At 37.6% G+C, this 26518-nt stretch overlaps 1 protein-coding gene and 1 long non-coding RNA gene across 2 annotated transcripts in view; both read right to left on the bottom strand.

Annotated features, from left to right (window-relative positions):
- Positions 1-26518, bottom strand: part of LOC134287638 (uncharacterized) — a 196971-nt gene that overhangs the window by 74792 nt on the left and 95661 nt on the right. The window lies entirely within an intron of this gene.
- Positions 2630-18267, bottom strand: LOC109427576 (fork head domain-containing protein FD3). Its single transcript, XM_019703154.3, has 2 exons — positions 17059-18267; positions 2630-4490 (listed from the first exon to the last, which is right to left on the bottom strand). Exons 1-2 carry the CDS (start codon positions 17592-17594, stop codon positions 3233-3235), a joined length of 1794 nt encoding a protein of 597 aa, XP_019558699.2. The 5' UTR covers positions 17595-18267; the 3' UTR covers positions 2630-3232.

Below are 26518 nucleotides of genomic sequence, written 5' to 3'. Positions count from 1 at the left end.
TCGATTTTTACAGCACTCGTCGTAATTATCCAACTCGGCAAACCTCGTTGGATAAATGTACGACTCATGCTGTAAAAATCTGTATTCTGCACCTTGTTGCGTAAACTACTATTGCCTTACATCAACTTATGATTACATGCTAGGCATTGTAAGTTCTTTTATTTGAGTTGTTTTTTTTTATTTTTATTTTTTTTTTAACAAATTGTGAACACAACAGTTATAACTACTTGAAATTCACTGGTCAACAGTGGATAACGCACTTGTGGATCAAAATCTAAGAGAATATAGAATAAGGACCACTTGTTCTATTTCCGATGGATTTTGACCCGCTGATTCCTAGTCTGACTTCGGAATTGCTGTAACACGTACAGTTTTTGAGAAAAATAGGGTTCTAATCACAAAATTTCATATTTTCATAGAAAATAAAATATTGTCTTTTTAATTTTATTATTTTTATCTGCTCATCATAAGCAATATTTATATATCATAGATTTTGATCCACTCATCTGACCTAAGAATTTGTGTAACACATATTTTTTTTTTTTTGAGAAAAATGTTTTTTTTTTCAAAATTTATTACATACATATTGAATTAATCATATTTTGCTAAGAGTTACATACTGCATCTTTTGCACTGAGAAAAAAAAACACTAGAATATGATCATTTCATTGCATTATGATTCTTAATGTAACAGAATTGAGTTGCATGATGAATCATGATGCAACTGTTTGATATAGTGTGGAAAAGTAGGCCGTTTTGGTACTGTAACGGCCAGTATAAAGAGGAAATTATAGTGCCGAATTGCAAAAGCAAAAAATAAATGTAATAGTATGGAAAATTGTAAACCATTTTTCTCAAAAACTGTTATAGACATTCTTAGGTCAGACCGAATCAGTGGATAAAAATCTATTAAACATAAATGTTGGTTATGATGAGCAGATACAAAAATTAAAATTAAAAAGAAAATATTTTATTTTCTATGACAACATGAAATTTTGTGAATAAAACCCTACTTTCTCAAAAACTGTACGTGTTACAGAAACTCTTGGGTCAGATTGCGAATCAGTGGATCAAAATCTATTGAATATGTATATTGGTTATGAGATAAACAAATGAACAAATGAAAATTAAAAAGGCAATATTTTATTAGGGAAGTGGAACCATCTCGGCTGGGGTCCTATTTTGGGCACTTTTCTGCTATAACTCAGCCAATTCTGATCCAATTAACACAATTTTTGAACATGATTAGATACGTATAGTATCTCGCCGTGTACATAATTTCGAGTCAATTTGTTTGGAATTGACTGAGTTATAGCGAAGAGTGCCCAAAATACCGGCCGCTGCCCAAGTGGTTCGCTACCCTATCTATGAATATATGAAATTTTGTGAAAAACCCCATTTTCTCTAAAACTGTACGTGTTACAAAAATTTTAGGTCAGATTCTGAATCAGTGGATGTAAATCTTTTAAATATAAATGTTTGTTACGATGAGCAGGTACAAAAATTAAAATTGAAAACAAAATATTTTTTTTATGAACAAATTAAATTTTGTGAATAAAACCCTACTATTCTCAAAAACTTTACCTATTACAGAAATTCTTAGGTCAGATTCTGAATCAGTGGATCAAAATGTATCCAATTTAAATAATTGTTAGGATCAGCAGGTGAAAAATATAAAATTATAAAGACAACATTTTATTATATGCAATTTTGTGAATGAAATCCCATTTTTCTCAGAAAACTGTACGTGTTACAGGAATTCTGAAGTCAGATTCGGAATCAGCGGGTTCATAGAAATGACAAATTTTCTAGAACTAGCTACTTATCAAAGCAAAACTTTTTCTTCACTATTTGGATGTTGAACGTTACATACCTAGTGTAGTTTGAAATATTAAAAAATGCGACAGATATAAACTTTTCACCTTCTAAGTTTATTTGTTTATTTATTTTTTCTTCGTTGGTGACCAAGGTGGTGACTTTTGTTATGCAATGTACACAAAATCTTGTTTGCACTCAGACAAGTACAAGTAATGACTGTACAAATCAATTAAAACCAAAATTAGATATCACTTACTGGTGGTGACTAATCGATTGAATTTGCAGCATAAATCGTCATTTGGATCTCTAGATTTGTGCTCATTGAGCTGTGGCTTCGTTCTATAATGACATTAAAAAACCATAGCATAATGCTATATGACATTTATGAAGTAAGGGAATAATAGAGCATGTTCGGTGGAGTACTAGATTTGTTGGAATGAGGTAAATTTGTGTATGGTGAGAAGGTAAATTTAACGTTTCTTCAATGAAATGATTCCAAATGCGGTGGTATTATGATTCCTTGCCAAATTTGATGTTGTTTGAGCTCAACTTTGGCTAATTGTGTTGTTGTGGTTTCTCCATTTCTCGCCTTTTCAACAACACAGTTTCCCAAAGTTTTGCTGACGTCTGTGTACATTTCATTGCAAAAACGGACAGAAATTTAGCTCATTACTACAATCTAGTAATTCACTGATTGCGTCCTATTAAAACAACAGTTGTAAACGGAAGCATTCCGGGCTATTTCAGTTCACGCCCAATTGACTACGTTAGAGAACCTTTAAACTGTGAATAAGTTGAATAGTAATTGTCGTGAACCGAGGGCCGGTTCACGGAATATTCACCGGAACAATCCGCTAAATGCGGATCACAACCAACGCACTACCGTACACGTACACATCAATTTTTAGACTGAATTCTTGCGTGCTCGCGCGCGAGCACAAGACTGTTTTTACACACTTATCTCTGACTAACAATAATCTGCCAACTCGTAACCCACAGAAATAAATAAACAGTTAATATTTTATTCCATGACATCTTATTCCTACAGTAATTAAAACGAATATTGACGAGAATGGAACACTTTTGCATATCAAATCATCTTCATCACTTCACTACTCACGTAGAATTGTTCTTTTCATCTGTTTAGGATTTTTTTTTATTTTCTTTCAAAATCATCTGTTTAGCTTGTATTTTAAAATTCTAATCTCAGATATTTATTACGCCATCACAAAGGATTATTACATTTCCAGATCTCTATATACACAATGTAGTATTTCTTTTGTGCCATACAACTCTTCCATGATTGGCTCTCTAAAATGGTCATCTAAATTCTACATGAAATATACACGTAATCATTGCCAACCCGATCGGGGCTTTAAAATGCTTCACCATCGTTCTTCACATACGTTCCGATTCATCTATCTTCCACGTTGCAGCCTATCAGATTCTCTATACTGAATCCTTTGGTGTTGCCATACTTCCGCTTCCGGCTGCTGGCAAAATCAAACCCAACCAATTTCGTTTCGGCGTACGTGTCGACCACGTTTAGGCCCTCGCTTTCGATTGCTCGCTTTAGACTGGTGTATTTGCCGGCGGCTATCGTTTCAGACATGAGGTTGTCCGGTTCTTCGTAGGGATTCATGTAGAACGATTTTTGTGACTTATCCAAATGATGATCTTGCGAGGCGTTACTGTGCTTATCGGAATGATCTTCGTCGTCTTCGCAACCATAATCTTCCGGTTCGTGGTGGGGAGGCTTTCCCGTTGGACCTATAGTCTCAAAATCCTTGATAGAGTCCTTTTCCGTCGGAGTGTAGCGGCCATTTTGATCCAGAAAAGATTCACGTTGAACCGACTCATGGTCGAAGCTTTTACTTATGGATTTGTAGTCATCATCACTTTCCACGTCAATCTTATCATCATTCGAAAGATCCACATCGTAAGGACTGCTATTGTCTCTATTCCCGACGGCCGTCGGAGACAGACCTCCTCGACTCAACGCCGAAGAAGACGGATATCGTTCGTCTGCACTACCCATAGGAACGTGATTGTTGGTCTTCGTAATGTAACCACTACTGTCTCTGCTAATTGAACTATTGTTATTATTATTATTATTGCACTGCAGTCCGTTCACACTGTCTTCGTAAGAACCACTCGGTCCCCCACCACCTTCACTGTTGTACCCGTGGAAAAACTTCATCGCATTCGTAATCTTCATGCTGTCGGAATTGCGCGCCAGGAACTCACTATTCTCCATCACTGCCACGTTCAAGTCTTCCATTTTACCCCCGAACAAATTCAACTTACTGTCCAGCATGAAATCTCCCCTGCCCGGTATCCCCAGCCCATCGCCGAACCCACCCAAGCTGCCATGCGGCGGAAACTGCATCGGTATCACCGGCACCGGTTTCCGAATCCAAAACGGCGCGAACGGGTTGAACACAGCCGGGAAGCTCATTCCCGGCGGGATGGTGGTTCGTTTGTAGCGTTTTCGTCTTCGCAGGAAGCTACCGTTGTCGAACATGTCCTCCGCCAGTGGGTCCAGGGTCCAGAAGTTGCCCTTGCCGGGATTGCCCGGTTCGCGGGGTATCTTGATGAAGCAGTCGTTCAGGCTCAGGTTGTGCCGGATGGAGTTTTGCCAGGCGGGGAATTTGTCCTTGTAGTAGGGGAATCTGTTAGGACGAGAAAAGAGTTTTGATAGGATAAGAGCATTTGTTTCAATTGTTGTGTGCTCAGAATTAATTATCTGCTCTTTTAATCCGACTCCCTATGAAGAACGAAAATGCGTAACCTTACTAAGCATGATCATTAATACTTTATCAATATCAGTTCTCTTTTTTTAGAATTTTATACAAACCTTCATGGATATATGTGAAGTATGATGCTCGTGTAGGGTCTGCTTGACCTTGGTACAAACTGACCAACATTTTGTGCTTTATTGATGAATGTAGCGTGATTCGCAAATTTTTGAACATTACCCAGATGTCTAACAGTCTCTGAGAACACGTGTTTAATGAACAAAATGAGATTTAAACTATGAAAAGAAATCCACGTGCTCCGGTGGGAATTGAACCCACGACTCTGAGAAGTTTATTATAAATGCCTTTTAATGTAAACGACTGACATTGGGTCTGGGTCCATTTGGGCAGAGGGACCTATTTTTGGCACTTTACGCTATAACTAAGTTAGGGTTTCCAATTTTTCCGGAATTCTTCTTCCCGAGTAACGGATTAACCGTTATGTGTCCGACAAACTTTATGCTTTTTTCTACATCGTGCTTTTTAAATGGGCGCTGGGTACCCGGGTACCCTGTCGGCCACATAAGGGTTAAAATTTCATATCGACTGATGTGTGACTGAGTCATAGCTGAAAGTGCCCACAACAGTTTCCCCTGCCCAAATGGTTCCAGATCCTAGGTGCTCATATAAAATAAACCCACAACATAGATTTGGTTATTAGGGGAACTGTAAGTAAAACGATCAGATCGGTGTCTTACAGCTCTTTGTGTTTTTGAGCAAGCTCATAGAATTGGTTACTACGTCATAATAGTCATTTATGCAACAAGTTGCAAAATGTTGATTTTTTCCAGCACGAGTCGTATCCCAAATAACACAGAAAACATCTTTAAAAATTGAATTACAAAAAGATGTTATAGTACAGTATTATAATAGTTTCTGCACACATTTTATATTTATATCATGTTGTAACTATGTATAACAATAACAAGCAACTACAAAATCTTATCAACTTCACTACAAGTTAGACTAACGTATATTTGACGTTGATAACGCAAGTTTTTTTTCCTCATCGTCTTCCTTCAATTAAAGATTGTACGTAAAACATCAGCAGCAAATAGTTACAATCTTTGGAATGGAACATGTTACAATTACGTTATTTTTATGTATTTAATACGTCAATGTTCCTCGACTGGTAGTTTCTACTCGATTGAACATAATAAAAAACTATTTTCTTTTAAAATGCATGGCAATTCAATAATGATATCATCCGGTTTGCGACTGTTGGGGTAATTCGCTAATTGTTGAACATTACCCAAATGTTGAACAGTTTCTAAAAATTTTATTATAAATCTAACTTAAATAATTTTCGCTCAACGTAAACGTATGATGTAGATGCGTATACATGTGTGTCACTATTTTACTCCAATTGAGTTAAAAAATTATACATATTTTACGTCAAAAATGATGATTGCAAATTTTGTACCGCTGATGACACAAAAACTGCACAATTCTTAAGAATAATTTTAAGAAATTGCTGTTACGAAATAAGCTTTGCTGGCAAATCGACCACAAATATCAAAGTCATACCATAGTTACAAGAACTGGAAGGATGTTCTTAACAGTTCAACATTACACTTTTGAAAATGCTTTGACATCCATGTGCACAACAGAACATGTGCTCGATGAACATATTGAGATTTGAATTATGAAAAGAAATCCACGTACTCCGGTGAGACTCGAACTCACGACTCCCAATTCGCTAGACGGGCGCTTCTATTCCTTCAAGCTACGGAGTCACTCGACTATCTCCGTCGCCAGCAGGCCTAGAAATGAACTCGATTCCACAGTCGCACATGGTTATCTTCTTTTCACAATCCAAACCTCCTTCGGATGGGATTAGATGAACATCTAACACATACACTGTTGTGCACATGTGTGTCAAAGCGGGAGAGGAAATTATGTTTAATGGACTACCCGCTTGGCGCACACCCACAGTTGATCAGCAGGAGTAAATCCATTTTATTTTGTATGGTGAAAAGCATCTAAACTTGAGTTACTTGAAATAGAAAGCTTTTACTGAAAAAATATTTGGTAGGCATAATAGTAGTCACCGTTGTGCACAACCACTACCAAATATTTTTTCGAATAATGTATTCCACTTCGATAAATTTCCCTTTAGATGCTATAAGCCACACAATATTTTTGCGATTTACTTTTAGCGATTTTTCGCGCATAGAAGCTAGCGCCACATTGGTCGATGCGGAGAGTAGGAAAACAGCCGATGTAGGTAATTCATTGTCAAGAGCTTCGGGCACTGCCTCCCAATCACTTATTGGTATGGCAATTAGGGTGCAGTCGGAATCTCGACGGGTCGGTCCTCGGCCGACCGATTCAACATTGTTTAATATCACATTTTCATTGTAATTTCATTTGAAAAAAAAAAATTCTTATCACACTACCATTATGCATCCATGATCCAATTGTTGAACACTGGCATAGCTTACGATGTTAGCATGACTGCCAGATTTTTTTTTCACTTAACCTAACCGTGCATTTGATGGGGTTTCAAGGGTGTTCCAGGGGTATGCCAGCGGGCTTCAGGAAGGTTCCACTGGTTTTCAATGGGTTTCAAGGGTGTTCCAGAGGTGTTCAAGAGGGATTCAGAGTGTTAAGGAGGTCCCAGGAGTATTTCAAGGCGTTCCAGGAGGTTCATGAACAACCCACGGGTTTTCAAGGGATTTCAGGGTCGGGTCAAAGTCGGATCATATTTTATCAAATGTTGGTCCACTGTTGGATCCACATCGGATAACTGTTTAGTCTATGTTGGGTTTGGTGCCCAAAATAAAAACAGGTGAATGATAGGTTTAGGTCGGGTTATACGTCATCAATTACGAACGAAGCTTCAACCGTTCAACAATTAGCGAGAACCGTCCAACATTAGGATGAGCTAGCTTAAGGAAGCGTTCAACATTTGGGTTACAGACTTGCCATACAAATGTTTCTAAGAGAAAATAGAATTTAAGGGAACACAAATTCAATGGGCAGTATAAGGAATAAGTAGATCTAGACGTTCACTGGATATTTTTCAACTAAAGTGGAATTATGCTCGGAAAAACAAACGAAAACCAAAACACCTGTACTAACCGATCAACAATTGGCGAATTACCCTAATACCCAGGAATCTACATTCCTTTGTCGTTCAAACTATGAATTTGCTTAGCAGGTAAACAAAACATAGGTCGGAATTATACTCTCTAAAAATCAAAGTGACTGAGGATTTGATCAGAATGACTCAGAAGATAGAAGTCACAATTGTACTTCCCTGAAATGACCACTTTTGTACTTACGTGGCGACAAAATCAGGCCGAACATTTCAATAGGTCCTATTTGCATTTGAGAGGCTCTCTTTGTTCACTTTCTCTTTCAATTATTGCAATGTTATAGTACACTTTTCAACTATTTTTGCAGTACAAATCAAAAGACGTTTGTTTTGACGATCGTTCAATGAAAGGAGACAATCATAATACAAATAAACAGCTGAGATATTAACTAAATAGAGGGAAACCAAAGAGAGCCTCTCTTCTGCAGATAGGACCTTTAGACATGTTTGGCCTGAAATCTCACTTAATCACAGTTCGAACATAATTTTAAATCCCGTGAAACTTTACGAAATAATTTAATTTTTTTGGTTTCACGCACGTCACTTCAACTTAATTTGTTATTGTTATACTTTTGTTAGAAACAGGTATCCCAAAACAAAAAAATCACATCGTCGAACGCTATTTGAAAATGGATGTTTAAAATATGTTATCTCAATGTTTTTTCAATGTATTTCAATTGGTTGAAGTAATATTCGACAAACATGTTTTTGCGAAGTACATCGAGAGTAATTTAAAAGCAGGGATGGGAACACTCACTTGCAGAGAGTTACACTCACTTGATGTTTTCTCAGCTCAGAAGCGTGCAATCAAGAAATGGTGTATGGACGACTTTTGTCTTGTGGTTTTGTCTTAAAGTTTGCCGAATAGAGTAGGTGTCGCACACGCATATCAAAGTCGTGACAGAGCTGTGAAAGCAACTCTCCACGAGGTGAGTGTAATTCACATTCACCTCGTGGAGAGTTGCCTTCGCAGCTCCTTCACGACTACGGTATGCGTGTGCGACCCCTACTCTATTCGGCAAACTTTTAGACAAAACCACAAGGCAAAAGCCGTCCATACACCATTTCTTGATTGCACGCTTCTGAACTGAGAAAACATCAAGTGAGTGTAACTTTCTGCAAGTGAGTGTTCCCATCCTTGTTTAAAAGTACATGTTTGTTATATTTTGATTTATTCCCAATCCGGCCAAACCAAATTACAGTGCCTGCTATAAATGATCCCAATAATTATGTATCTAAGGACAGTCTAAATATTTAACAGCAGAGTGTATACATGTTTGTCCTTATTGATGACGATTACGAATTCTACTATTTATCCAAACTCCAAAGCACATCATTAATCAAACTTAATTTAAAACAGCATTCCAAAATTTTCTGACGGAACTATGTCAAAAAGCCACTATGTTTCATGTCTAAAAATTAGTACGAAAATCTCGCATAAATCAGAGAGATAACAAAAAGCTTCTTATGTTCAATGCAATGGGGAGCGAATGAATTCATGGAGAGTCACCATAAATTTTGAATGGCACATGTAATTTAGTCATAATGACCAAACACCGAGTGTGTAAATTACAAATAGAATATAAGTTTTGAATTTTTTTAGGCCATGACAAAACAACATGTAATAGTTGACACATTTATTTGCAGTGTGTGTTTAGCAAATTACGGTTTCCTGCAAACAGCAAGCAAGTATTTACGATGTTGGTGATAACATATTGAATACTTAATTTGATGTTATAATAATGTATTGAAAACTATCTCTTAAACATCAAAGATGTTTTATAAGCCGCCATTTTTTGCGCTTTTCCGGTGATATGAGTGTACGAAAATACGTTTTGCACATTTGGGAAAAAACATAGACGTGTGTATGAACCATGTATTATTTACATAATTGCAACAAGTTGTGTTACACTTGAGTGATTTAAGAGAAACCACGTGCGAACATTAGGCCGTCCCTTATTTTGCAAAAAATGTAAATGCTATAAGTTCGTTGTTGGAAAATGATCGTGTCTTGCTAAGAAATGATCGTATCGTATGATCGTATTTGAAGTCCGTATCTCAAGGCTAAGTGGTCCCTCAAGGGGCCTAAAGTTGTCAAAAATGGTATGGGACTAAAAAACATGAAATTTTTCTCGACGAAAAAAAATTTTCCAAGTAATGCGCTCAAGTTAAATTTCTCCCTGTCTCCCTTCTTCTTTTGAAAGCTGATTCAGTATGAGGCTTTTTAGGAAAACTGATTAACAGTTAGCAAGAAACTAGTCTCAGACCACATTAGGTCCATGAACTGGTTCTGGTTGTCAAACCGAAAATGATAAAATGTAAAATTGAACCAAACCCATGCATGCGGTATCAGAAAACCTCTCGACAATTATTGCTGTCGAATTACCGGACTAAACTTTTAATTTGACAAATTGGTTACCTTACACAATCTTGTTTGTTTTTGTTTCCATTGTCGGATTTGTTATTGAATTCTTCAGGTGAAGCGTTACTTTTCCTTTTACGAAATAATAGAGCGGACCTTTTCCCGAGCGAAAAAGTGACCGCTTCATTAGATTTGCATGAGAGGCGTTACTGCTCAAGTAATTTTGAAGAGGAATCAGGAATCACTACTTGTCCATTACATGTCCTATCTTATGCGAGGTATGCACTTCAAACGGAATCGCTCAAGTAATTTTCGTTCAGTGCATTATTTTTCCGTGACCGGAATAGTCAAGAAATTTAACACAGCAAGCCTCATTTGATTTGACGTTTCGTGTCAGCTCCGAACTAGGATCCGGAATAAAGCGACGCTTTATTATTTCTTGAGCGATTCCTTGCCTGTTTTTTTCACGCATCGAGAAAGGCCAAGAAATTTCTTGCGATCTGCGTACTAGCCATAAGATAGATAGGGCAATATTAGGCTGGGTTCATTGGTGAACGCGCCACAACGGATCATATGTTTGCCATCCTCTAGGTGTTGCAGAAATGACGCGTATACAACGTGCCCACACATCACTTCTGGAGCTCGATTTGAATAGGTCGTATGTGCTTTTGTCGATATAAAATTCGATCAGTTTATTTTAGTCATTGTAGCAATATGGCAGATATTTTGCAAACTTTTAATGATGGAACAGAAAGCCTGTTTTGTGAGGATTCTGCTGTATGTATCAACTTTGCTCAATTTCAACTGTTTTCGCTATAATAAGCGAATCCAACTGATCGAATTTTAAATCGACAAAAGCACATACGACCTATTCAAATCGAGCTCCAGACTTGTTCATTGATTTTGAATCGGCGTATGATATAATCGATCAAGACCAGCTATGGAAGTTCATGCACGAATACGGATTCCCAGATAAACTGATATGATTGATCAAGGCGACGCGCGTAGTTAGAGTATCAGGAACACTCTGGAGTCCCTTCGTGTCTTGCAGAGGATTGCGGCTAGGTGATGATCTTTCGTGCTTGCTGTTTAACATTGCTTTGTTTAGAGGGTGTAAGGAGAGCGGCGATAAACACGAGTGGAACGATTTTCACGAAGTTCGTATTAATCATTGTTTAACCCTTTGGAGCCGGATGATTTCGCCACTGCTGCCGCAACCTCGCTGGCCTCGAATACGTTTGTTATGCTCGGTTTCATCGCCGGGGTCATATTGACCCCACCGGCTCCAAAGGGTTAAAGCAACAAACATATTTTTTGTTATTTCATTGTTACGAATTGTTTTAAAGTGTAATTGAGAAATTATTTTTTAAAATTAAAAGTCCATGATTACTCTGCAGGCATTTTCCCAACTGTTTAAAAACAACTCATATTAATTTTTACTTATCGTAACATTAAATTTTCAAAGAACTATTGAAAAACAATCGAATCAATTAGTAACTAATAAAGCTAATGTTCACTTATCGTACGAACTTTATGCTTACGGTGCTTACCTTATGTAGAGCTTATTGGCACTGAAAAGCTGTACGATGGTCTTTTTAGTGCCTACAACTGTGCTTAGTGGTTACCTGGGCAATCCTTTCAAATACGATACAATGCGTAAACAGATTTAAATACGAAAGTTGTCTGGCGTGTTTTTTGTTGATCTATACTATGATAAGCTTTTTGTTGGTTTTTAGCCTTTGATTGACACATATCGAAAATACCATGCCCAGCAAAAGCCATCAACTTCACGGAAATACTGAAATCACGCTGCTTCACTTCAGTCCACAACTTATTTCGGGAGATTCCGTTTGACAGTTCAGCTTTAGTAATCATTGCGTGTTTCGATCACAAGTCGTGTAAATTTACAGCAAAAAGAACTTATTTGTAAGTCATGTGCTTGAATATTATGGGCAGAAGCACTCAAACATTGTCAACTTGACTTTTTTTTTGTTTGTACAGCACCAAACTTGTACCGTCTACCCCCGTTGGATTGAACGGCACTTCATGCAAACCAACGAGGTTCAATTTTTAATTTGAACTTCTAGTAACCCTGTGGGCATCGAAAAAAACACTGATGGTAACCCTTTTTGCTGTTTCGTTTTGATTCTGCGTTCCGTTTCACCCTGTTCCATGAGCAGTATGACGCTTGAACCATTTTTAGTTTGAACGATGTGCAGATTAGAGGGGGTCAAATTAAAAACTGTTCAAATTAGATGCGGTCAAACCAACGGGGGTAGACGGTTATAATACGACACATTTAAGTTTATGTCAAAACACATTCTGTCATGTTAGTCATTTATATGTCACTATTAAAGTTGAGATTTTTAGTGTGTACATTCTTGCTGTACAATGTATGGATAAACCACTCTAAAGTTGAATCTTTAAAGCTTTAGCTGAATAGGCTGTTGTGCAGTCATTATTGTTATTTGGGTTAGTAGTATCTTATACTGTCAAGAATTAAATAAAAATAAAAAATAACACTTTAACCAATTTTGAGCGTGAGATCACTGCACATTCAAAAACAACTGTCACTTCGCGAAACCCACACGGGGAAATGAAACTACTTAAAATCGAGATAAAAAGTACTCAAAACTAAGTACTCCCATAAGACTATCGTTTTGGATACTATTATGTTCTCAGTTTTAAATTCTTTTTACTCAACCAAGAAGTACACTCAAAGAACTCAGCTTTGAGTAAATTTATTGTTGTCAATTTCGAAAGCAAATTTGTTTATTCGCCGAGCCTTCAGAAGTATCCAAAATGGAGTACTGAACTTGTACTTAGTTTTGGATGAAAATTTCAGTCCTGCGCCATATTGCAAAGTGAATACAGACCCACTCAGTTTTCGATAGAACGCTGCCTCATTTAGGTATTTTTTTTTTATTCTAAGTATCATTAAATGTGCACTAATTGCTATTCATTGATTTTCATAGCAAACTCCAAGGCAAACTCCGAGCCGAAATGGAGTACCCAATGCCCAAAACTTGACACGGAAGAATTATCCGCCACTGATTGGTTGCTGGAACATTGATATCTCCGCTATTAATAAATATCTAACCGGTAAGTTGTAAATGATTTACAAGTGCTATAAGTGTTTTAACTACGTGATTCCTCATCTAAACAGAATTTTCAACGGAAGATGGTAGTGCCAGACATGGAAATCTTGCCGATCACAACAGTAGGAACAACGCATAAGATCCGGATGGCAATATTATGAATAACATTAAAAACTACACTGTTATATCTTGTATTTTTTGTTAAATAATAAAATAATATTCAATACCAGATGATTATATCTAATTATACCTACGAATATCGTCATCATTCATCAATTTTCGAAAAAATCAGCTCTAGCTCAAGACTTCATATTGAGTAATTTTAATCCAATGGCTACTGATTGCGAAACAGTAAAATTAATGTAAACCGAAGTTAGTGTGAATTAACTCAAAATTAAGTATTTTGCGAATAACTCAATTTTGACTGGTTTTACTTAGCTGCCAAGATGAGTGAAAAAGACTTAATTTTGAGTAATTTCGTTTCCCCGTGTACGTGCTTTTGTTTTTGGCGGGAACACTTTTTCTTTTGTTTTGCCTTGTGACTGTCATGCGGCGGTATGCCTTGCGAGCGTACGACCGCCGCAGGACTCTAATAAAAGATAAGCGCGACAATATTTATATTGATGAATACATGGTTTTCTGGCGAATAGTGCATTCTGGCTAGTGCAATTCTGGAAAACGGTCCATTCTGGCTAGTGGCTTTTTGGCAAATGCCATACAACAACCCAGGATATCTCAAAATTATATAACAACGCTTGTTGTTCTATACCAAATCAAAACACGGTTGATGAAATAACACTACTTAACGTGGTGGGAAAAGCTTCTGTCACAACTGAAGTCCTGTTACTGTCAAATACTAAACTTCAAGACATTTTGGAAGATGCTGAATGTCACAAAGGTTGATAATACTAAGAGGATAGACAAAATGATCGGGACAGGCAAAATTTTCACTTTTCAAAAAAATGTTCAATTGGCTGTAACTTTTCCAAAAGTGCATCAATTATTCTCAAATTTTCACTGTGAGTTGATCAACTAATTGTGTTTCAGTGAACACAATTTGGAAAAGATAGGGATATTCTGCACGAAGTTATAAGCCTTTTTGAAAAAGGTAGAAATATCCGATAGTCAACTTTGAGCTGTTATATCTCTGAATTCAATGAAATTTTGTCCATTTATGACTTATATATGGTAAGTGGGGGCAGGATGGGTCACCTAAGAAATGGACCCCTATAACTGTCTGAATATAAATCGCATTTCTCTGTATTCTACCACGACTCTCAGATACACTAGTCAGCTATGATATAAAAGTATAGAAAGGTCATAAAGTTTGAAACCTGCTTCTTGACAAGCAATTTTCAAAACATGACCCATCTTGCCCCACCTCATTTTTACGGGGGCAAGATGGGTCAGCTATCAGAAAACTCAATTTTTCTCCAACAAAAAATACGATATCTTCTATTTTTTCTCTATACATCTAAGCTTCACAGACGTACAGATTACATGAAAAAAGTGTTGAAACATATCGGTAGATTATTCTCAGAACTAGAAGATTTTTGTTCAGGTAGCCATCAACGGACTTTGAAAACTTATATTTTTTGTAGGAAAATTTCAAAAATAGTTTCACAAACTCTCAGTGCTCTAATTGCTTCGATAATGTAGGTCACAGAATAGCCTTTCAATGAAGAATAAAACATTTTCAAAAACTATGCAAACATACCGAAAAATTAGGGTGACCCATCTTGTCCCGTCTACACAATACACGTAGTTATATGGAATGTATAGCATAAGGAGTATAACGAAAAAATATTTTATTTTTTTCTGTGCAAGGAACGTAAAGAATTTTTAAAACAATATATCACTTTTTTGTGTATCCACTTCGTTCATCTGGGAAAATTATTGAAAGATTCAAAAAATATTTAGTACGGTTGAAAACGGTACTGACCCATCTTGCCCCCTGACCCATCTTGCCCCCACATACCATATAATGAGGTCTGAAAAACGTTTGACTTAACTTGAAATTATTAACAAGAGAAAAAGTTATAGCGATTACATTAATTTTATGATTGTTTAGCAAATTGGTCTATTTTCAATATGCATCCCATTACTTTTTCAATGAATTGCCGCCTATGTAGTTACTTTCTTTCATAAGTCATGAATGGTCAAAATATCAATGCATTCGGTTAATAGAATCCGGAGATATAACAGGTCAAATTTGGCTATCGGATAATTATACCTTTTTCTAGAATCTTAAAAACTTCGTGCAGAATAGTTCGATTTCTTTCGTGCACTGAAACACAACTACCTAGTTGATCAACTTACAGTGAAAAGTTGAGAAAATTTGATGCACTTTTCGAAGAGTTACAGCTATTTGAAATTTTTTTGAGCAGGGAAAATTTTGCCTGTCCCGATCATTTTGTCTATCCCCTGTATATACAGGGTGTAAGGTTCCTGAGTGCAAACTTTTTAAAGGGTGATAGAGGACCATAAATGGTGAAAAAAATTGTTCTACGCATATGGTCAAATCTCAACCGTTACGTAGTTATTGGACTCCCCATGTTTTTGACTCTTATTGCCTTAACTGGCAATAGCTTTAAAATGGCCAAACTCATCGCAGTTTTTTTACCCTTATTCGAAAGATTATTGAATTTTCTATCAAAGGACATCTTTGAATCGATTGGTTTAGTTAAATAACTAAGTATTCTAGAGCAAAACAGCTCAAAATAGCGTGTTTTAATTGGTTTATGTCAATTATCTTTGAAAAATGCGTAATAAATTAAAATTCTTTCTTCGGCGAAGTTGTGGTCTCTGTTCCACTCTACAATTCGTTCTTTGACATTAATCTTCTATCTCTTATCGTTTTCTTGCAATTTCGATTTAAACGTCGCATTTCAGTTCATAAATTTGCAATCGTCATGGTAGGCACTTTTTTGCGCACTGTGCCACACATTTAAATCAAAATTGCAAGAAAACAATAAGAGTTAGAAGTTTGGCATCAAAGAACGAATTGTAGAGTGGAACAGGGACCACAACTTCGCCGAAGAAAGAATTTTAATTTATTACGCATTTTTCAAAGATAATTGACATAAACCAATTAAAACACGCTATTTTGAGCTATTTTGCTCTAGAATACTTAGTTATTTAACTAAACCAATCGATTCAAAGATGTCATTTGATAGAAAATTCAATAATCTTTCGAATAAGGGTAAAAAAAACTGCGATGAGTTTGACCATTTTAAAGCTATTGCCAGTTAAGGCAATAAGAGTCAAAAACATGGGGAGTCCAATAACTACGTAACGGTTGAGATTTGACCATATGCGTAGAACAATTTTTTTCACCATTTATGGTCCTCTATCACCCTTTAAAAAGTTTGCACTCATGAACCTAACACCCTGTATTATAGTCTATACTATAGTCCTCAGGTTGCGGTCTCCCGATACTTTTGTTGATTAGGTTCTAGATCGCCAATCCGGAGACAGCGGGTTCGATTCCTGTTCCTGTCAGGAACTTGTCTCGACTTCCCTGGGCATAGTGTATTATTGTGCTTGCCTCACAATATATGAATTCTTGCAATGGCAGGTAAAGAAAAGCTTTCAATGAATAACTGTGGAAATGCTCAAAGAACACTAAGTTGAAGATAGGCAGGCCAAGTTCTAATGGGATACGTAGAGCCACAAAGAAGAAGAAATCTTCAGGCTGGTCCATGTGTTGGTCCAGATATACAATTGAAAAGTAAATGAACCTACTTGACCGACTCTTCAAGCCAGTATTATTCCAAGCTTTGCTACAGTGATAATTGAAAAATCATCTTTGCCTGCCAATGTCATTTTTATTCCAAGAACTGTCCATACCGTGGAAACATTAATTCACCATCCCCAACATACCTGCTCATGATAAATTCACATATTCCACTGAGCGTGAGTTTCTTCTGCGGCGATTGCAGTATCGCCATCGTGATGAGCGCAATGTACGAGTACGGTGGCTTCACCAGAGCCTGCTGCGTCCGCGATGATTTCGAGTTTCCGTTTCCGCTACTTTCATTTGCGGTAACACCATCTCCACTGCTGGTTTCGCCGTCGCTGGCGGTATCCTGTCGGTGATTGCTGCTGGAACTACTGTTGGAGATATTGCTGATGGGACCTGCACTGCTGGAACTGTTATGGTTAGTGCCACTGTTGCCATTTCCGCTCGAAGGGGTTTGATGTTGATGATGGGGATGATGATGTTGATGCTGAGGATGGTGCAACTGATGATGCGAATGGGGATGGCTCAGACTGCTGCCACCGGGTGGGCTGTGGACTCTGAGACTGGACTCGTGTGATGTACTGTGCTGGTGCATAGATGAGATAATTGTCCCTCCTAGAACTGGCCTTAAATCCAATGGGGAAGACGACGAAAGAGGTGAAATCGAGGGGAGCATTTTTCACTTATATTCACTTCTCTTGAAATTTGTTCCAGTATTGTTATTTCAGGATAATTTTTCTTTTGAAACACTGATACACTTTGGATTAGATCCCATGCTAGAATCCAGTTCGTAAAAGTCCTTCCACAATAGTGATCAAAGTCGCACTGAACGCGCACGTCGTATATCCTTTTAGTATCGCACGTCGGACTGACTTCAAGAGACTAACCGGAGCTCTCGCTTCTTCCGGAAGACACACCACGTCGCACGTCGGCGTTCGGGATAAAAATGAAAATGTTATTTTAACTTTGTGGAAAATTGTGAAAATTTTGCGCTCACGTATGCATGATAATGGCGCGCGCGTCAATCGCAAGCAAAAACTCGTAACTAAATGTTATCCATTCGTACACCGAGATGTTCGCGTTCTCTCTCTATCGGCCAACATCCACACACAGACAGGATGCGACGGATGTTATCCCCCTGCTGCTAGAGGAATTTCAACCAACACCCCTCCTCACAGTCAGAGTCGTCCCTGTAGACGACATCCATAGGAGGATAGGTCCTTGTGCTATGTTGTAATAATTTCTCTTTCCGCCGAGATCACACAACCTTCGTTAGCGTAAGCTCTCCCGTTGCCGAGTGTTCCTGGCCGCAGCCAGCTTGCGTTCCTCTCATGCCACATGGCCATCCATACGCTCACCCAATCCACGCCAGCAGAGCTAAGGACATTGAGCGAGATTGTATTGTAACCTCCACACCAGTAGAGTACCAATCCGGATGGCAACAGCAACAAAAGCACACAGAAGAAATTTCCCCTTCCCAGTCCGGGGTGGGCTTTAGGGTGTGGCTTATTTTTGAAATTTCTTCAAGCAAAGCTGAAACATTGATAGATTTTGATACGAATAATATGTTGAGAATTTATTATGCAAAATCAAACCATTATTTTTAAATCGTTTCCCCAAATGTATTTCTTCTGTTTATCTTAGAAGACACAGTTTATCCTCGGCTGAAACGCTGAAAGTTAAGAAATGATAATTTAATCAGATTAAAATGCTTTTAATATTACACGATAAAATGTGACGATCCTACGTGTACTATTTTTTAAATTACCCCTTTTTACCCTTCTTACACCCATAAGAAGGGTATAAATACCGCTTGAAAAACCGACTTTCGATCCGAGGCCCGCAGGGCCGAGTCACATATACCAATCAATTCAGCTCGACGAATTGAGCAAATGTCTGTATGTGCGTGTGTGTGTATGTGTGTGTGTGTGTGTGTGTGTGTGTGTGTATGTATGTTACAAAAAAATGTCACTCATGGTTCTCAGCCGTCTGTTGACTGATTTGAGTTCTCTTGGAAGCAAATGAAAGCTACTACATCCTAGTAGAACGCTATTGAAATTTATTTTGATTGGACGTTCGGTTATCGAGATATCTTTCAAGGAGTGCTAGGGAGTAGTACAACTTAATTATTTTAGATATTTTTGACAAAGTGTATCACCATAAATTTCTCAGCCGTCTGCCAACCGATTTGGGTTCTTAAGGCCCGAAACGAAAGCTTCTGCATCCTAGAAGAACGCTTTTGAATTTCATTCCGATTGGACATTTTGTAACCGAGATATCTTTCGGGGAGTACTTTGGAGTATTACAACTTAACTTTTTAAGAGGTCTTTGAAAAAATGCTTCAATAATAAATGAATCAGCCTTGTGTCAATCGATTTGAGTTCTCTCAGCACCAAATGAAAGCTACAGTATCCTAGTAGTATGCTGTTAAGTTTCATGCCGTTTGGACATTTTGTTTCCGAGATATCTTTCCAGGAGTACTAAGGAGTAATAAAATTTACGCTTTTGAGAGAATTTTGATAAAATGTATCATAATAAATTTCTCAGCCGTCTGTCAACCGATTCGGGCAGTGGCGTCGCGTAACCTCACTTTTTACCTGTGCACCGACCCTAAAACTTGCAATTGCAGGAGATTTATGATCAAAATCAAAATGGAAATGAGTGAAAGCAGCTATTCTCGTCGTTTTCTTATTATTACAAGCAAATTAGTTCAAAAAATTCAAGAATTTATACTTGGTGCACAGGTAAAAAGCGAGGTTACGCGACGCCACTGGATTCGGGTTATCTTAGCATCAAATGAAAGGTACAATATCCTCGTACAATTGTATTGAATTTTATTTTGATTGGACATTTAGTTACTGAGATTGTATAAATGATGCTTGGTTTCGATGTATAACGATATAGAAACAGACGTAACTCTTAGAACAAGTTTCATTGAAAAACATCGTCATCAAAACATAACCGCCCAATGCTAAACGTACTGTGCTTGGCCGGGAAATCACTAGGTGGCAGTAGTGAGCAAACGTCAAACAGAATCAGAAACGACGCCAGAACAGCGAGTGGTCCATCGACTTATTACCGAAAATTTGAATCAACCGTTAAAAAGGTGATCGATGGGAAGCGAGCGGAGTGTGACGTCTGTTTCTCTGTGCCATAACCATGGGTCCCAAGTACTTTGGATCTAATTTAGTCAACTGATAAAGAATATTCCAGAATATGTAAGCTATTGTTTAAACATTCCACACAAGATTCTAGGATATTCTGGCTGGCTTTTCTGGTAGTTGAGCCCATGGTCGATGATTCTATTATGGAAAGCAATCAACTTGATGCCAAATCTACAATATTTTTTAGAATGGCCAAAAATCACAATCATACATACGAATAATACAACAATAATTTTAATAAGTGTAAGAAGGGTTCTGTTCACCATAGGTGGATTAATTCAGGTTTTTCTGTTGATCATCAGTTCAAACGACGCAAATTACTTTGGGGAGTTCAGCTTGTTCGATCGAAAACGTCAGCTAAACACGAATGAATCAACATTTTTGAAATCAAATCATACGCATTTTAAGAAAAATCGATTTAAAGTTTCAAAGTTGAAAAATACAGTATCTGGCAACACTGTATCGAAAAAATAATATTTTTTCCGGATTCTCTTGGTGATTGGGTACAGAATGAAGTTATTTGACAATGATTTCCTTTCTCGCTTTAGTTCATACGTCTACTCAAGGGCGTAGCCAGCTTTTCGGCCAGAGGGGGGCGAGCACCCTTAAACTGAAAACCACTTTGCAGTAACAAGGAGTTCAAATACTTCATCATTTAAAAAAAAATAAAAGTGAAGTATGAAATATGGGTGATTAACAGGAATGGTTCAATGGAAGAATCATATATGATTATAATCCTGAGGAATTCCTCAAGATATTGCTTCAGGATTTTCTTAACAAATGCCATCATGAATTCGAATTTATCCAGCAGTTTCTCCAGAAATGTCTTTAATATTTTTCCAGGTTATTTTAATGTAGATATTCCAGAAGAAATCACCTTCGGAAAACTTGCAGTAATTCCGTTGGGAATACTTTCAGAAATTTTTTCAATAATTCCTCCAGAAGTTTTATTACGAATTTCACCATGCATTCTTTTGAGAATTTCCCCAGTAATTCTTTACAAATATTATTCTTAATTCCTCCAGAAATCCGTTTGAGAAGCTCCAGAAAATACTTTAAGAAATTCTCCGGGAATTCTTTCAAAAATTCCAATCAAACTAAGATTCCTTTCCTTGAGGAATACCCTAAGAAATTTTTGGAGAAATTTCTTCGAAAAATCCTTTAATGAATTCCTTCGGAATTACGAGAAAAAATTCTTTGAAAATTTCTAAAGGAATTCCTTCGGAAATTCCTGGAGGAATATCTTTGGAAGTTGCTAGAGGAATGCATTCGGAAATTTTTAAAGGAATAAATTAAAAATAATTTCAAGAATTTATTTAGAAAATCCATGAGGAATTCCACCTGAAATTCCTTGACAAATTCTTCATAAATTTCATGAGGAATTCCTTCATTTCTAAAGCTCCTTGAGAAATTCCATAAGACATTCCTTCGAGAGTTCTTCTGCGATTCCCTTTAGAAGATTCTTCGGGAATTCCTTGAGGAATTTCTTTGAAATAGATTAAGAATATTCCTTGAGGAACTCCTTCGGCGTTTCGGAAATTCTTTGAAGAGTTCCTTTAAAAATGCCTTGATAAGGAAAATTCGGAAATTGTTAAAGGAGTTCGTTTGGAATTTTTTTGACATATGTCTGAAATGTCTTATGGAATACCTTCGGAAATTTTGTGAGAAATTGTTTGATAAGTTCGTTGAGGATTTTTTTTTCGTTTTTTTTATAAATCTTTACGAAATTCCTCAAGGAATTCCAGCGAAAGATCCTTGAGAAGTTTCTTCGGAAATTCCTCAAGAAATTCCTTCTAAAATGTACTGCGAAACTCCTATGAAAACTTGAGAAACTTCTTCAAACATTCCTTAAGAAACACGTTTAGGGATTATGTGAGAAAATCCTAAGGAAATTTTTTGAGGACAACCGTCAACAATTTTTGGAGGAATTCATACGGAAATTTTTGGAGGTATTTCAAAGCAAATCCATAAGAAATTTCTTTGGAAATTCCGGGAGGGATTTCTTTGGAAATTCGTAGAGGAATTCCTTCGAAAATTCAGGAGAAAATCCTTTGAAAATTCCAGGAGAAATTCCTTTGAAAATTCCTTGAGGAATTCCTACGGAAATTCCTGGACAAGCTCCTCCGGAAACTCATGGAGGAATTCTTCGGGAAAATCCTAGAAGAATTCCCTCGGAAATTCTTGGAGGAATTCCTTCGAGAATTCGTGAAGGATTTCCTTCGGGAATTCCTGGAGGAATTTCTTCGGAAATTCCTGGAGTAATTCCTTCGGAAATACCTGGAGAAATTCCTTCCTGAAATTTCTGGAAGAATTCCTTCGGAAATTCATGGAGGAATTCCTTCAGAAAATCCTTGAGCGATTCCTTCGCAAAAGTCCTGGAGGAATTCCTTCTGAAATTTATGGAGGAACTCCTTCGGAAATTCGTGAAGGAATTCTTGGAGAAATTCTTTCGAAAATTCCTGGTGGAATTCCTTCGGACATTCACGAAAGAATTCCTTCGGAAATTCCGGCAGGAACTCCTTTGAAAATTCCAGGTGAAATTCCTTTGAAAATCCCTGGAGGAATTCCACCGGAAATTACTGCAGGAATTCCCTCGGAAATTCCAGGAGGAATTCCTTCGGAAATTGCTGGAAGATTTCCTTCGGAAATTCCTGAAGGAATGCCTTCGGAAATTTATGAAGGAATTCCTTCGGAAATTCCAGGAGGAACTCCTTCGCAAATTGCAGAAGGAATTTCTTTGAAAATTCCTGGAGGATCTCCTTCGGAAATTCCTGGAGGATCTTCTCCGGAAATTTCTGAAGTAATTGATCCGGAAATTCATGGAGGAATTTCTCAGGAAATTCCTGAAGGAATTTCTTTGAAAATTCGTGGAGGAATTTCTTCAGAAATTCGTGAATGAATTCTTTCGGAAAATTTCTGGAGCAATTCCTTCCTCAAGGAATTTCTTCGGAAATTCGTGGAGGGATTCCGTCGGAAAATTTCTGGAGGAATTCCTTTGAAAATTCATGTAAGAATTCCTTCGGAAAATTCTTTAGAAATTCTTTCGCAAAATTCCTGGAGGAATTCATTCGGAAATTCATAGAGGAATTCCTTCGGACATTCATGGAGGAATTCCTTCGGAAATTCCAGGAGGACATCCTTTAAAAATTCCAAGAAGAATTCCTTTGAAAATTCCTAGAAGAATTTCTTCGGAAATTCGTAGAGGAATCCCGTCGGAAAATTTCTGGAGGAATTCCTTCGGAAATTCATGGAGGGATTTCTTCGGACATTCATGAAGGAATTCCTTCGGAAATTTCAGGAGGAAATCCTTTGAAAATTCCAAGAGGAATTCTCTTGAAAATTCCTGGAAGAATTCCTTTGGAAATTCCTGGAGGAATTCCTCCGGAAATTCCTAGAGTAATTCCTCCAGAAATTTGTGGAGAAATTTTTCCGAAATTTCCTGGAGGAATTTCTCCGGAAGTTCCTGGAGGATTTCCCTCCGAAATTCCTGGAGGAATTGCCACGGAAATTCCTGGAGGAATTCTCTCGGAAATACATGGAGGAATTCATTCAAAAAATCCTGAAGGATTTTTTTCGCAAAATTCCTGGTGGAATGACATCGGAAATTCATGGAGAAATTCCTTTGGAAATTTCCAAAGGAATTTCTCCAGGAATTTCCGACAGAATTTCTTCAGAAGGAATTCTTCCTGGAATTTCCAAAAAAATCCTTCAGGAATTTCCAAAAGAGTTTCTCCAGGAATTTCCGAAGGAATTTCCAAAGGAATTCCTCCAGGAATTTCCAATGGAATTCCTCCAGGAATTTTTAAGAAATTTCTCCAAGAATCTCTGAAGCAATCCCTCCAGGAATTTCCGAAATAATTGCTCCACGAATTTCAGAAGCAATGCATCCAAGAGATTCCGGAGGGATTTCTCCAGGAATTTCCGAAAGAATTTCTGCAGGAATTTCCATGAATCTTCAAACGAATTCGTCCAGCAATTTCCGAAGGAATTCCTCCAGGAATTTTTGAAGGAATTCCTAACGGAATTTGTAAAGAAATTCCTCCAAGAATTTTCGAGGGAATTCCTCTTGGAATTTCCAAAAATAAAATCCAAAAAGACTTTCCGAAAATAATTCTCCAGGAATTTCCGAAGGAATACCTCCAGGAATTTCCGAAGGAATTATTCCAGCAATTTCCGAAGCAATTCCTCCTGCAATTTCCAAAGGAATTCGTCCAGTAGTTTCCGAAGGAATTCTTCCAGGAATCATAAAAAGCATTCCTTTAAGAAATTTGGAATGATTTTTTTCCAGGAATGTCCTAAGGAATTCATCCAAGGATTTTCTCAGGAATTTCTCTATAGTTTTCAGAAAGAATTCCTCCAGAAATTGCCGGAGGTATTCATCCAAGACTTTTCGAGGGAACTCCCCAAGGAATTTCCAAAGGAATTCCTCCAGAAATTTTCGAAGGAATTCGTTCAGGAATTTCCGAACGAATTCCTTCAGAAATTTCCGAAGGAATTCCTTCAGGAATTTCCGAAGGAATTCCTTCAGGAATTTCCGAAGGAATTCTTCCAGGAATTTGCGAAGGGATTCCTCCAAGAATCCTGATTTTTTGAAGGAATTCTTCCAGGATTTTTTGAAAGAATTGCTTCAGGAATTTCCGAAGCAATTCCTCCCGGAATTTCCGAGAGAATTCCTCCAGGAATTCCTGAAGAAATTCATTCTGGAATTTCCGAATGAATTCCTCCAGGAATCTCCAAAGGAATTCGTCCAGCAATTTCCTCCAGTAATTTCCGAACGAAGTCCTTCACGAATTTCCGATGGAATTTCTCCAGAAATTTCAGAAGGAATTCTTCCAGGATTTTGCGAAGGGATTCCTCCAAGAATTTTGGAAGGAATTTCTAATGGAATCCCTCCAGCAATTTCCGATGGAATTTCTTCAGGAATTTCCGAAAGAATTCCTCCAGGAATTCCTAAAGGAATTTCTCCTGAAATTTCCGAATGAATTCCTCCGGGAATCTCCAAAGGAATTCGTCCAGCAATTTCCGAAAGAATTCCTCCCGAAATTTCTGAAAGAATTCCTCCAGGATTTTTTAAAGGAATTCCTAATGGAATTTCCGAAGGAATTCCTCCCGGAATTTCCGAAAGAATTCCTTCAGGATTTTCCGAAGGAATTCTGCTAGGAATTTCCGACGGTAATTCTCCAGGAATTTCCAAAAAAAAAAATCTAAAAAGAATTTCCGAAAAAATTCCTCCAGGAATTTCCGAAGGAATTCCTCCAGGAATTTCCAAAAGAATTGGTCCAGCAATTTCCGAAGGAATTCATCCAGTAATCGCCGACGAAATTATTGCAGGATTTTCCGAAGGAATTCCTCCTGGAATTTCCAATGAAATTCGCCCAGCAATTTCCGAAGGGATTTCTCCCGGAATTTCCGAAAGAATTCCTCCAGGAATGTCTAAAGGAATTCCTCCTGGAATTCCAAAGGAATTCGTCCAGCAATTTCCGAAGAAATCCCTCCCGAAATTTCTAAAAGAATTCCTCCAGGAATTTCCGATGGAAATCCTCCTGGAATTTCCGAAGGAATTCCTCCAGGAATTCGCTAGGAATTTCCGAAGGAATTCCTGCAAGAATTTCCAAAAAAAAATCCAAAAAGTATTTCCGAAAAAATTCCTTTACGACTTTCCGAAGGAATTCCTCCAGGACTTTCGGAAGGAATTCCTCCAGGAATTTTCAATGACATTCGTGCAGCAATTTCCGAAGGAATTCCTCCAGGAATTTCCAAAAGCATTCCTCCAGGAAGTTTGGAATTATTTTGTCCAGGAATTTCGTAAGGAATTCACCTAAGGATTTCCTCACGAATTTCTCTATGGATTTCTGAAAGAATTCCTCCACTAATCTACGAAGGTATTCATCCAAGATTTTCCCAAGGAACTGCCCAAGGAATTTCCGAAAGAATTGCTCCAGGAATTTCCGAAGGAATTCCTTCAGGAATTTCCGATGGCATTCTTTCAGGAATTTGCGAAGGGATTCCTCCAGGAATTTTGGATGGAATTCCTTCAGGAATTTCTAAAGGAATTCCTCCAGGTATTTCCGAAGGAATACCCTCAGGAATTTTCGAAGGTATTCCTCCAAGAATTTCCGAAGGAATCCCTGCATACATTAAAAAATACGAGGATGCAGGAGAATTTTATTTTTACTAGTCAAAAACAGCTCTGATTATCTAAGTTTTTCAGTTAAGTTAGAATATAGTTGATCGGTCAGGGGGGGGCCACGGCCCCCCCCTGCCCCCCCCTGGCTACGCCCTTGCGTCTACTTTAACGGAAACGGAAATAATCAACGAACTTGATAAATAATTAGGAATATTTGTTGCTGGCAGCACTGTAGAACTATCCTCGCAATCGTCAAAACGTCATGTGTTCGTTTGTACACTTAATCACTGGTTCAGGAATCGTCGGATA

Source organism: Aedes albopictus, chromosome 2, assembly GCF_035046485.1.
Source record: "Aedes albopictus strain Foshan chromosome 2, AalbF5, whole genome shotgun sequence".
Taxonomy (NCBI): Eukaryota; Metazoa; Arthropoda; class Insecta; order Diptera; family Culicidae; genus Aedes; species Aedes albopictus.
The sequence above is the reverse complement of the archived record's forward strand: the minus strand, read 5'-3'. Positions and strand labels throughout refer to the sequence as shown.